Source organism: Haliotis rubra, unplaced genomic scaffold (genome assembly GCF_003918875.1).
Source record: "Haliotis rubra isolate DU_JTF1 unplaced genomic scaffold, ASM391887v1 Scf1442, whole genome shotgun sequence".
Lineage (NCBI taxonomy): Eukaryota > Metazoa > Mollusca > Gastropoda > Lepetellida > Haliotidae > Haliotis > Haliotis rubra.
The window spans coordinates 27,253-40,127 of record NW_025765384.1 but is presented as its reverse complement, the minus strand read 5'-3'; the positions used below and the strand labels follow the sequence as shown (position 1 = coordinate 40,127).

The window sequence follows — 12,875 nt, the reverse complement described above, 5'->3', positions numbered from 1 at the left end:
ACCATATTCACCATAAACCATTGTGTTTAAAGTAATAACTTTCACTCCGAGAAATCTTTTATTTGCATACAAGTGTCCTTTTTCTAGTATATCAAATGTTAGGAGTCAACAATCTCAGAACCATGTAGAAGTATGGGACTAATCTTAGCATCAAACATTCTAAAGAATGATTTGTGTGACAAGTCACCTAAAATATACATATATCTAATAATACCAATTGTATTTTCTTTGCTTGTATCGATGCATTTCTGGCATGTATGGACCACAGTAAGTGGTTTGTAAAATAAACTCCTAAGTATGAGTAAGACGTAATTGTTTCTAGCATTTCACCTTTGTAATACCATTTCTCGTTTGCAGCAAGTTTACCTCCATTCTTGACCACAATTATTTTAGTTTTATCTCTATGTACGGTTAGTTTCCATTCATTACAGTATTTTAACAATTCGTCTATTTCAGCTTGTTTTCCTACAATCGCCAGCGGCTGAAGGGATGGTGTAAATCCAACTAGGGTCCATGCAGGTAGCAAAGGGACTGTAAGTCCCCATGGACATTAGTAGGGTGATCTACCTTCAGTTGCTACTGATTTATAGCCCGTTTTTATATTATATTGTCTTGCATTATAGTATAGGTTTTTAGTTGCATGCTAGTTTTATACCTGAGTCCTCTATCTGTGATAAACTAGTAGTTTTACTGTTCATCGTAAATAGTTTTTTAGCTTCTTATATCATTGACCTTTGCTGATAATTAATTAATTAATCAATTGTTCTCGTCACGATATGGCTGAAATATTGCCGATGAAACGATAAATATCACCTCACTCACTCACTATTTCAGCTTGTAATGCTCGTATAGTGCTAGCCAAAAGAATGATATCATCAGCAAATTATAGAAGAAATAGCTGTGTTATATCGGGATGTAACTGAATACCATTTGAACAGTTTTCATGAATCTGTATTGCTAGCCCATTGATAAAGAAAGAAAATAAAAATGGGATCAAAATACAACCTTGTCTTACTCATAGTTGACTCTCAAATGTTTCAGATATTTCATTATTGTTTCTCACACACATCTTTACGTTAGCATAAATAATAAATGAAGTGTATTTATTTTACTGCTTAAGGAATGATTATCTGGAAGATTCCATATTTTTTCTCTTTGTACGAGTCGAAAGCCTTTTTCCAAATCTACAAAGAGAACATAAAATTTTGTACTTTTCTTATTTAAGTAGCTCTGTATAGGTGAATGGAAAACAAATATGCTGTCAGTAGTAGTATATCCTTTCCTTAAAGCAGCTTGGAATTTTATTATCTTATCAAAGGATTCTGCCCAGAATACTTAATGTTTATTTATTTTGGCAGTGAATAATTTATTGAATACACTTAGAAGAGTAATGCCCTATAATTTTGAGTTTTTGTAATTTTCACCATGCTTATGAATCAGTATAATGATACCAACCTACCTTAAATGTGGAAAAGCCCCATTCTCAACATTGACAAAAAACTAAAATTCAAGATACGGGAGTAGAATATCTAATAAGTGTAGCAAAAATTCTGGGATAGTATCATCTATTCCGGGTGATTTGTTCAGTTTCAAGTGTCTTTTACTATTTAGGATTCCTTCTCAAGTTATTGGAGCGTCATGTATGTCATTTGTCATTCAGTTATATGACATCTTTGATAATTATTCTCATCGCACTGGCTGTCAGAATGGTTATCCATCATTAATTTTAGATGTAGAAAATAATTCTTTAAAATACGAATAGTATTCGTTGATCTGAATGTCATTTGTTTGGCTTGCTTCCCCATTCAAACGTTTCAGAGAAGAACAAAACTGTTTAGAAGTGTTGACACTATTTTCTAATTGTTTTCGTTTCAATTTGAAAATATTCACTTCGTTTTTGTTTACAAACGGCATTATACATATTTCTAATGCAATGGTAATCCTCTTGACTCTTGAATACTTTCTAAGAACATATTTCATCTAAGATATAGTTGCAGGCAACGATGAGGTCTCATTGGCTTTACTTTCTATCTATTGTATCTGAGGGCTAAACATCATCGTCCAAAACGGAGCCAGAACACGTGTTTTGACAGGCGAGCGGATCTCCCAAATACAGCCGGGGTCACGGGGGTGATGTACCTTTTAAGAAGTTCCGCAGAAGATATAGTTCCCTCTTTAAAAGGCTGTATCTTAGTTGTTCTTGGGTCTACGTTCAAACCAATTAGTGTCCTGGAATCACCAAGGCACCATCTACCATACTGGCACTCTTTGTGCAGAATGTGCACATTTTGGGAGCAAACTACTCAGAAAACTGCTGAAAAACATGGCCAAAAACTGAAAACAAAAATAACTGCCAAACGGTACGTTTTAGCGACTTGACCCGTCCAGGCAAAATTGTTGGGAATTTGATTGTGCATCTGTACAAGAAAGTTGGAAGTGTTGGAACAATTAGTTCTTGAGATATTTGCTGTCAAACGTTGAAAGTTTGGAATTAAAGGTCACATGCAACCAAAAAATCAAACATAATTAAAACACAAGTATCACTTATTCATGACATATAATATACATTGCTGGTAAACAAAATTATAAGCGTACAATCGCAAATCAAAAGTGCAATATTGTGTACTTGGGTTTACTTCCCAAGAAACGAAGCAGCCGGGATACCGAACCCAGTCAGAGCGGGTCGGTGTGCACTCAAGTGTAACGGTTGGTTCATTGCAGATGCCCTCACGGCTTATTGTGTGTGTATATATAGAGATGTTGTGTTTTGTAAATACATGCTCATTTTTTGTGTATAACATTTTGCAATCAACAGACATCATAACATGTCATGTGTTCAAGTATCACACCTGCCTGTCTGTGTAATTACATAATGTGACAGAGACCGAACTCGGGCCATAAATCAATGCATTTTGTTTATGGTGTATAGCCTGATTGGTGTTAAGTTCAAATTGCATGTGGTCAGTGATAGCAGCTGTGTATTGAATATTGTCATTAGCAGACAGGCAGACAGACACACAAGTGTCAATAAACCAAGACATTGAGTTTTGTCTGTGACAACGACATATCTATATCACAGTTAGAAATTCTGTCAACGCTAAATAATGACATTGCTTTTAAGTATCGAATTGAGAAAGTGACTCGGTAAGGAGAACGTGTGGTGAAATAGACAAATGAAATTATATAAAGAGTTAATTTACTGTCATAACATATAAAAAGCTCGCGCCTGTGAGATATCAACAAAACATTAGAAAAATAACTCACACCAAAGCCTTCACCAAGTATTCACCGGACAACCCGCTTCCTAGCTGCGCGAACCTATTTCACTGCGCACGTGCTTTGAGCGCAGCCCAGCTGTTGAAACCCGTTTTCCGCCGAAAAGTCGGGGGAAAATTAGTGAAACGTTTGATCTCCGATTTCGCTCGGTTTTTTTCATCGCGTTATTTTTCAACTTTATAAGTTGAATTTGCATTTTTGACGATTTGTTTCGGTAAGTCCATACCGAAAGGTATCAGAATCTGCAAAGTTGTGTTTTACGTTGCATGTGACCTTTAATTTTGAATTATCTCCCTCTTGCTATTGGACCAAGAGCCTAGAGATTTTTAAGGGGAATATCTACAACTCGGTGCGAATCTGTGTGATTTTTGGTAAGCGATTCGGCGCATTGGTTTAGGAATTATGTTTGGTACAAAAATAGGCGGAATAATAAATAATAATAATAATAATAATCTCAACGATTACAATAGGTCTCCTGCTTAGAGGCAAGGAGCCCTAATAACTCAAGATTATCATAATCCCAAACACATCTATACTACAGTTTCTCAGTTGATGAATGGTGAGTGTGAAGCGCATGTAACTTCATAGTAAGAGGAAGATGGTGGAATTCTGTGCGGGAAGGGACACAAAGTCAAACACACTGTCAAAAATCGACGTTGAACTTATTATATTATCTACTACACTTCTTCGATTATGACCAATAAATGTAGGATCGCCTATTTCTGTATCGGATCCACATCGTCCATTCATTATATGAATACTGAGAACTAAGCATAGGTCTAACAAGCCCTTGCCATACACATCTACAATTTCGTCTGTTGAAATTTTTTTTATGTTAAAATAAATAAGAAATCCCACATTCTGTGGTTTTGCCCTTCTGTATGATTGATGATATCATCCTCAATGAAATTGGGTTCTGTACCTGTAAGCGCATTAAACTCCATTCCGCACAAAATACGTACATCTGACATATTTGAAAAAACATCTTATAAACTGTCTTGGAAAAGACTTATGCCATTTTTGCAGTATAAGACTGGTTTGTTGTAGAAGGTGGATCTCTCTGGGTGGATATATGTACAGGTATACCGTAGATCTAGAATAAGATTAAAAACTCTTCAAAAAGAGAATAAATATTGCATTTTCTGTTATATTTAAGGTAAAATGTATTTTTTTAGCTTTTTTCTTACCATGACAATTATTCTACCCGAAAGTCTCCCACTTGACGATATCGTCTCTGCTTGTTTACTGTATATTTCATAGTCTGGGAATGTATCTCCTGAGTCACATAAACCAATAGTACCTCATTTGTTAATAAATATAACTAACAAAATCATTGTCACTTAACTTGCAGTAAATACCTGCAATATTCCAAAATAAAAAAGTTAAAACATCCACCTGTTATACTCCAAGATTCAGTGTCAGTATCTCTATGCTGAGGCGTAATATCACCGAGACCCTGGCCGGCTACCTATCTGGTCTGTCACTCGTTATGGGGCTGAGAGCTTGACCTGAGCACAGGCTCTCTCCGATCTCCAGATGGTGATCTTCTTGACTCTGGGTTCCTGGTTCTGCCGTCCGGGTTCGAATCTTCTTTGGGTTCTTCAAGTATCCTGCTATCTTTGTAGTAGTATCGTATAGTTGGGTTTTCTATTCTAAGTCTCAGTAGTTTTTTTCGCTGGTGCTGTGTTAAGTCATTGGCTATGCCAGTTCCTTTCTCCTTGGGTGTAACAGAGGTATTCGTAGATGGTAACGCAATGACGACGAATACTTGTGTAGGTTTTTAGGGATTTATTCCGGAACTGGTAGCGTGGGATATGAAGATCCCCTGTTGGAATCCACATAACTGAACAATAACAAAACGCCCTGAATGATAAGATATACATCAATTACATGTCTCTCATATGTGCAATACATATGAAGTTATACATTCCATATAGTTACCATAGTGACCATGCCATTATATCAGTAATACTATCTAATAACAGCCAATCATCCAGATTTAAGCAAAGACATATACTCTAATTATCACTCACATATAGGACAACTATAATTACGAATAGTTATGATCACATTCTAAAAACTATACCTCACCTCGTCTCAAGGACGCAGACAGAATAAGCCAATAACTTATATGAACATCTATTCTCGGTGAACCTAAATAAACAAAATATTGCCTAAGTATACTGCTAGTACATAGAGATATACATCATAAACGGCATTGGCGTACATATAAATAGTTATCTTATTGGTCCTAATATACACTTAAATATGATAAAACACTATTCCTTAAAACATGTAATCTAATACACTAAATCCTAATAGCCCTACTATACATGTAATACTGAAATATCTAACTTTACTTACCCAATAACGTGCTGGTGTTGAACTGTGATTGTGCTCTCAAGGAGAAAGATATAGACTGCCACAAGTGAAAGGCAGTAGAAAGCTTTAAATACCACGAGAAGGTCAGTGATAGCTGTCAGTGATAACATTTTGGAACCTAGGACAACAGGCCAATGCAGAGATTGAACCTGACACAGATCAGTTATCCTTATCAATAGACCCCAAGCTAGCTGCTGCAACCAGCTTACCGGTGGGTTAGTAAAACAGTGCAAGAGTAAGTGTTAACACAGGCCAGCTTGGTAATGATAAAGTTTTATACCTAAGTTTAAAATAATGAAGTTTAACACATTTAAATGACACATTTATTTACACACACTTACATGAGGACTTCTCGGAGCTTGACGGAGTGCCACTTATCCTCCAAGCGGCACACCCTGACAATAATGGGTCTAATTTTATCTTGCTTGGGGGAGGACAGTCTGTGTGCTCTCTTTATATCACGTGTCGTGAGAGGTGGGAGGTTCTTCGTTTCTCTAGCAGTGCTTAGAATTTCAAAGACTTTACTTTTACTCTCTGTATGATTCTTCTTCTGTGTCTCTGGTATTCCATTATTTCTCTGTTCTTAGTCTTCTATATATCCTAAGTCCTTGTAGCGAGTTTCCATACCATACGTCTTGTCCACTAGAGATGTTATATCGAGCCTCATTTCCTCTTGTTCCTCTTTAGTGGTCTTGATATTTGCTCGTAATTCACTTAACTCATCTTTCATTGATTTCACGTCCTCTCTAACAGCATGTATGTCACGTGACAATCTTTTCTCTGATTCCCTAATTTTCATGATCATAGATTTCCTCATCTCTTCGAGTTCCCTAGTTCCAGGCCCAGGGTTAAGCTCAACGTCACCAGCTCTATGAATCATGGGTGGTCAGAGTCAACATACAAATTTCATACTTGTCCGGTTTTCGTACTGTCCATAAACACAATGGTGGTGAGAAACTCTCACAAATCTCACCTGGGGGACACAGGCTGGGTGGTGGAATCATGTCTGGGGCTTTATGTTCTACGCAGGCTGGTGTAAGGGTACCTAGAGAGGTTACAGCTAATAGCAAAATCCCACACAACACAAGTCAGTGTCAGTCATAACTGGCGTCCAGTCCGAGTGGGGAGTGTAGGGTCGAAGATTTTCCACCTGCCTACAATCTCTCGGATGCACAAAAGTAAATTTTCTGGCCCTCTAGACTTCAAGGAGGATCCCCATTGTGCTTATATAATAGATTTAAGACAGTACAAGTGATAATATGGCTAATTTCTTTCATTTACATCAGACATTAAATTGACACGGTTCTACCTGCCAAGGGAGATAAATCGGGGAAGTAAAGTTCAGAGAAGTAAACATCAAAACTTATTGACTCCTTTTGAAGTGTTGATAACTATGGTCGCATGACGTTAACAAATGGAAGAAGATTGTGGACCAGATTTGTTATACTGCATGTACATGACATCAGGTTATCCGAGGTGTAAGAAAGATTTTTCTGTATTGAAAACAATAAATTGTGCCTTGACAAGGAAGTCTGGGACCTCCTCCAGACCTGACACACGAGGTTGGTGGAGACAATGTCACTTGTGAGGGCAGACCACTCTCCAGACCAACACAAAACTGTGTTGGAACTGTCACATGTTACAGAAATGTTCCTATCATGTAAATAACTGACGTGTTAAAACATAAATCCAGTTCTTGTGATCCTCTCTACACCCGCCATGCTGCTGTCAGTTCTTGTGATCCCCTCTACACCCGCGATGTTGCTGTCAGTTCTTGTGACCCCCTCTACACCAGCCAAGTTGTTGTCAGTTCTTGTGATCCCCTGTACACCCGCCATATTGTTGTCAGTTCTTGTGATCCCCTGTACACCCGCCATATTGTTGTCAGTTCTTGTGATCCCCTGTACACCCGCCATGTTGTTGTCAGTTCTTGTGATCCCCTGTACACCCGCCATATTGTTGTCAGTTCTTGTTATCCCCTGTTCACCCGCCATATTGTTGTCAGTTCTTGTGATCCCCTGTACACCCGCCATATTGTTGTCAGTTCTTGTGATCCCCTGTACACCCGCCATGTTGTTGTCAGTTCTTGTGATCCCCTGTACACCCGCCATGTTGTTGTCAGTTCTTGTGATCCCCTACACAAGCTTGTTGTTGAGTCCCCTTCTACACCCGCCATGTTGTTGTCAGTTCTTGTGATCCCCTCTACACCCGCCATATTGTTGTCAGTTCTTGTGATCCCCTCTACACCCGCCATATTGTTGTCAGTTCTTGTGATCCCCTCTACACCCGCCATATTGTTGTCAGTTCTTGTGATCCCTTGTACACCCGCCATGTTGTTGTCAGTTCTTGTGATCCCCTGTACACCCGCCATATTGTTGTCAGTTCTTGTGATCCCCTGTACACCCGCCATATTGTTGTCAGTTCTTGTGATCCCCTGTACACCCGCCATGTTGTTGTCAGTTCTTGTGATCCCCTGTACACCCGCCATATTGTTGTCAGTTCTTGTGATCCCCTGTACACCCGCCATATTGTTGTCAGTTCTTGTGATCCCCTGTACACCCGCCATATTGTTGTCAGTTCTTGTGATCCTCTGTACACCCGTCATGTTGTTGTCAGTTCTTGTGATCCCCTGTACACCCGCCATATTGTTGTCAGTTCTTGTTATCCCCTGTTCACCCGCCATATTGTTGTCAGTTCTTGTGTGATCCCCTGTACACCCGTCATATTGTTGTCAGTTCTTGTGATCCCCTCTACACCCGCCATGTTGTTGTCAGTTCTTGTGATCCCCTCTACACCCGCCATGTTGTTGTCAGTTCTTGTGATCCCCTCTACACCCGCCATATTGTTGTCAGTTCTTGTGATCCCTTCTACACCCGCCATATTGTTGTCAGTTCTTGTGATCCCCTCTACACCCGCCATATTGTTGTCAGTTCTTGTGATCCCCTCTACACCCGCCATATTGTTGTCAGTTCTTGTGATCCGCTCTACACCCGCCATATTGTTGTCAGTTCTTGTGATCCCTTGTACACCCGCGATGTTGCTGTCAGTTCTTCTGATCCCCTGTACACCCGCCATATTGTTGTCAGTTCTTGTGATCCCCTGTACACCCGCCATATTGTTGTCAGTTCTTGTGATCCCCTGTACACCCGCCATGTTGTTGTCAGTTCTTGTGATCCCCTGTACACCCGCCATATTGTTGTCAGTTCTTGTGATCCCCTGTACACCCGCCATATTGTTGTCAGTTCTTGTGATCCCCTGTACACCCGCCATATTGTTGTCAGTTCTTGTGCTCCCCTCTACACCCGTCATATTGTTGTCAGTTCTTGTGATCTCCTGTACACCCGCGATATTGTTGTCAGTTCTTGTCATCCCCTGTACACCCGCCATGTTGTTGTCAGTTCTTGTGATCCCCTGTACACCCGCCATATTGTTGTCAGTTCTTGTGATCCCTGTACACCCGCCATATTGTTCTTGTGTGATCCCTGTACACCCGCCATATTGTTGTCAGTTCTTGTGATCCCTGTACACCCGCCATATTGTTGTCAGTTCTTGTGATCCCCTGTACACCCGCCATATTGCTGTCAGTTCTTGTGATCCCCTCTACACCCGCCATATTGTTGTCAGTATACCCGCGATGTTGTTGTCAGTTCTTGTTATCCCCTGTTCACCCGCCATATTGTTGTCAGTTCTTGTGATCCCCTCTACACCCGCCATATTGTTGTCAGTTCTTGTGATCCCCTCTACACCCGCCATATTGTTGTCAGTTCTTGTGATCCCCTCTACACCCGCCATGTTGTTGTCAGTTCTTGTGATCCCCTCTACACCCGCCATATGGTTGTCAGTTCTTGTGATTCCCTCTACACCCGCCATGTTGCTGTCAGCCATACTCAATGTATTGATGATGTATCGAGTGTTTTGTATCATCAGTGTAAGATGTGAACAATGTAGCTGTAAGATGAAGATGTCCGACCTGTGTACAGAGTTTACTTTGTGTTACAGCGACACCGACTCCAGCACAGAGATACACCCACGCAGACATTGACCTCCATGTCGCCTGCAGGGAGGGGTACCTGGCGGGGGTGAAGCAGATCCTGGACACAGGTCGGGCTGACGTCTTTTGTAGAGGCGATGTCGGGATAACACCGGTGATGGAGGCAGCATGGCGGGGACACAGAGATGTGGTGGAGCACCTAGTGAGTCACGGTGCTGATGTGTCACTGGTGGACGTGTATGGTGACTACATCCTTCACTACGCCTGTCTGAGTGGAGACAGGAAGACAGTGGAGTTTGTCCTGTCTCTGGACGGGGTTGACATCAACAGTAGAGGACGGTGGAGCAAGACACCGGTGATGTTGGCAGCACGGTGGGGACACAGAGATGTGGTGGAGCTCCTTGTGAGTCAAGGTGCTGATGTGTCACTGGTGGACGATGACGGTAACAACATCCTTCACTACGCCTGTATAGGAAGAGACAGGGGGACAGTGGAGTTTGTCCTGTCTCTGGACGGGGTTGACATCAACAGTAGAGGACGGTGGAGCACGACACCGGTGATGTTGGCAGCCTGGCGGGAACACAGAGATGTGGTGGAGCTCCTTGTGAGTCAAGGTGCTGATGTGTCACTGGTGGACGATGACGGTAACAACATCCTTCACTACGCCTGTCTGGGAGGAGACAAGAAGACAGTGGAGTCTGTCCTGTCTCTGGACGGGGTTGACATCAACGCCAGGAACAACTACGGAGAGACAGCGGCCGACTGGGCAAGAGACAGGGGACATCTGCAACTGGTGGAATTCCTGGTGTCACGTGGTACTCAGTGAAGTGAAGGTAGTGTTGGTGTAGACAGTGATGGAGGACATGTCGTTACTGACACTGGCGTGGTGTGTGCCGTTCACGTCGTCGCGTTGTTTATAATAAGGTGAAAATATTTGTTTCAGGAGAAATACAGCTTGTTAAAACATTTTCAGACATGTTGTCATGTTGTGTTTGGAACTTTGCATGGTGAGGTAAGGAAATTGTTGACTGAATTTAAATATATATAGTTGGTATGTGAATCCCGCATCTCATTGTATTTCACTGTTTAATTATGTGTCATAAGTTGATCATTAAATGTGAAACAGACAACAACAAACTGTTTGTTTACATCTCGCTGCACTCTGTGACCTCAGACTGAGACGACGTTGCCAGCTGACGTGGCGCCAAATGCACATTGACGTCACACTAGAGTTTACCACGAACCCAAAAGTAAGGCAGATAACTCTCAAAAGGTCCGACAAAATAGCTTTCAAAACCAACTGTCAAAATGGCAGTTGTGATATCGTTTCGAGACATTCTTGATGGCTTTGCCCAAAATATTTTTCCCAATGAACCGACTTTAAGACAAACGTGGTGTGGCTTTTAGTTTGGCCTCATACCCCCATTCGGTTACTTTTCATTCATTTCGTGAAAATATCGTGTCGATTTGTGTGTCAACAGATATCCGATGCTCCCATGGAATGGAATAAAGCTAATACCACCAGCAGGTCGTTCCGTGTACTGCGTGTCCGAGTTGCAGCAGGGAGAATAGAAGACGTAGATTGTATATTGATGTAGATTATTCCTGGTTGCAGGTTCCCCAGTTGTACCTTTTCACCATGATCGAAAAAATGGACTGTAAACAATTATTTTGTTTTTTTAAAAGTCCGCCAGACCGCTGTTGTCGGACAAAATGGTGGTCAAATGTCAGCTCATTCGTAACTACTCGCCTCTTGCCGTGACCTACAAGAAGACTCGTTCCTGTATAGAACGCCATTGTGAGAATCGTGGCAAACCAATCAAATTGGGCATTGTATGATGAGAAATGAGGTCAAATACTTTCTTGGCGATTATCGATTTTCAATATTATTTCCGTGATAGTAAAATACCTTGTTACTGATATTGTTAACGAAGTAAAAACCTTACTTAAGGTGACTTTCGTATTATATATTTTTAGGAGTTGGCCATGTTTGGAAATTCAGAGTTATTTTTCCTTGGAAATAGACCTTGACTATGTTCATCTCCGCGCCCGTTTGCGCTTAGACAAGGCCTAGTCGTGAACATAGCCATCGGAGGGGTAGGAGTCGCCATTGGGCTTGCCGGAATGAAACGAGTAGTTACGAATGCTGCCAGCTTACTGCAGCGCGATACGGATTGAATATTTGACGTTCCTCATTGGTCAGGTCATTTGTTTGATTGACAGGTGGTGATACATAACTCTGAACTTCGTCTCGACGTCTCGACGTGATAACCATTATTGGCATGAGTATATATAATTTTGAAAGTAACAAATAAACCCATTTAAATTGAAAAGGAGCCCAAGGGAGACCAGAGATTCAAAACCTGAGGAAATCTAGACTTGCTTCAGTTAGGACTTTAGCACTGCAGAGAGGGCGAGGCAGTAGGGAACATAATGTGGTTCAGGAGATGGACTAGGTGCTGCTCAGTGATGAGAGGGTGTCCTCCCACTTCACCTAATGTTTGTAAGCCTCACTGATGAGAGGGTGTCCTCCCACTTCACCTAATGTTTGTAAGCATCATTGATGAGAGAGGTGTCCTCCCACTTCACCTAATGTTTGTAAGCATCACTGATGAGAGGGTGTCCTCCCACTTCACCAAATGTTTGTAAGCCTCACTGATGAGAGGGTGTCCTCCCACTCCACCTAATGTATGTAAGCATCACTGATGAGGAGGGTGTCCTCCCACTTCACCTAATGTGTGTAAGCATCACTGCTTGTGGTAGCACAGGTCAGGGACGGACGGGACATCGTCATCATACGTAGCATCCTCAACGGCCAGACCTACAGGAATGACGTCCTTCAAACAGTGCTGGATCCATTCCTTCGTCGCCATGTGCATGTCATGTATTGTAATAGATCTATACTCACGCATCTAATATCGCCTATATTCAATACATCAGTGTGGAATGAACATGTCCTGTTGTTTGATTTTAGTCGCAGTCAAACTTCGGGGTATACTTAGGGGATAACTGTACTGTGTTTGACGAACTGGGGACGTATACCGGTGGTTATATTGCCGCAAATTTAGTTATATCGGCGACGCGTAAGCGCTCCATAATGACGTCATAAATCTTGTTACATGATCTAACAGTGTTGGATCAACAGCCCGTTGAGAGTTGTTTGAAGTAAACTTACAATTCAATTTATGATACTGTTCTGTCTTTGGCAACACAAATTCCATCCATT

At 41.3% G+C, this 12,875-nt stretch overlaps 1 protein-coding gene across 1 annotated transcript; it reads left to right on the top strand.

The window, feature by feature from the left end:
• Nucleotides 1–297: 297 nt before the first annotated feature.
• Nucleotides 298–10,565, top strand: LOC124269366 (serine/threonine-protein phosphatase 6 regulatory ankyrin repeat subunit B-like). Its single transcript, XM_046704383.1, has 2 exons — nucleotides 298–301; nucleotides 9,658–10,565. Exons 1-2 carry the CDS (start codon nucleotides 298–300, stop codon nucleotides 10,473–10,475), a joined length of 822 nt encoding a protein of 273 aa, XP_046560339.1. The 3' UTR covers nucleotides 10,476–10,565.
• The last annotated feature ends 2,310 nt before the right edge of the window (nucleotides 10,566–12,875 follow it).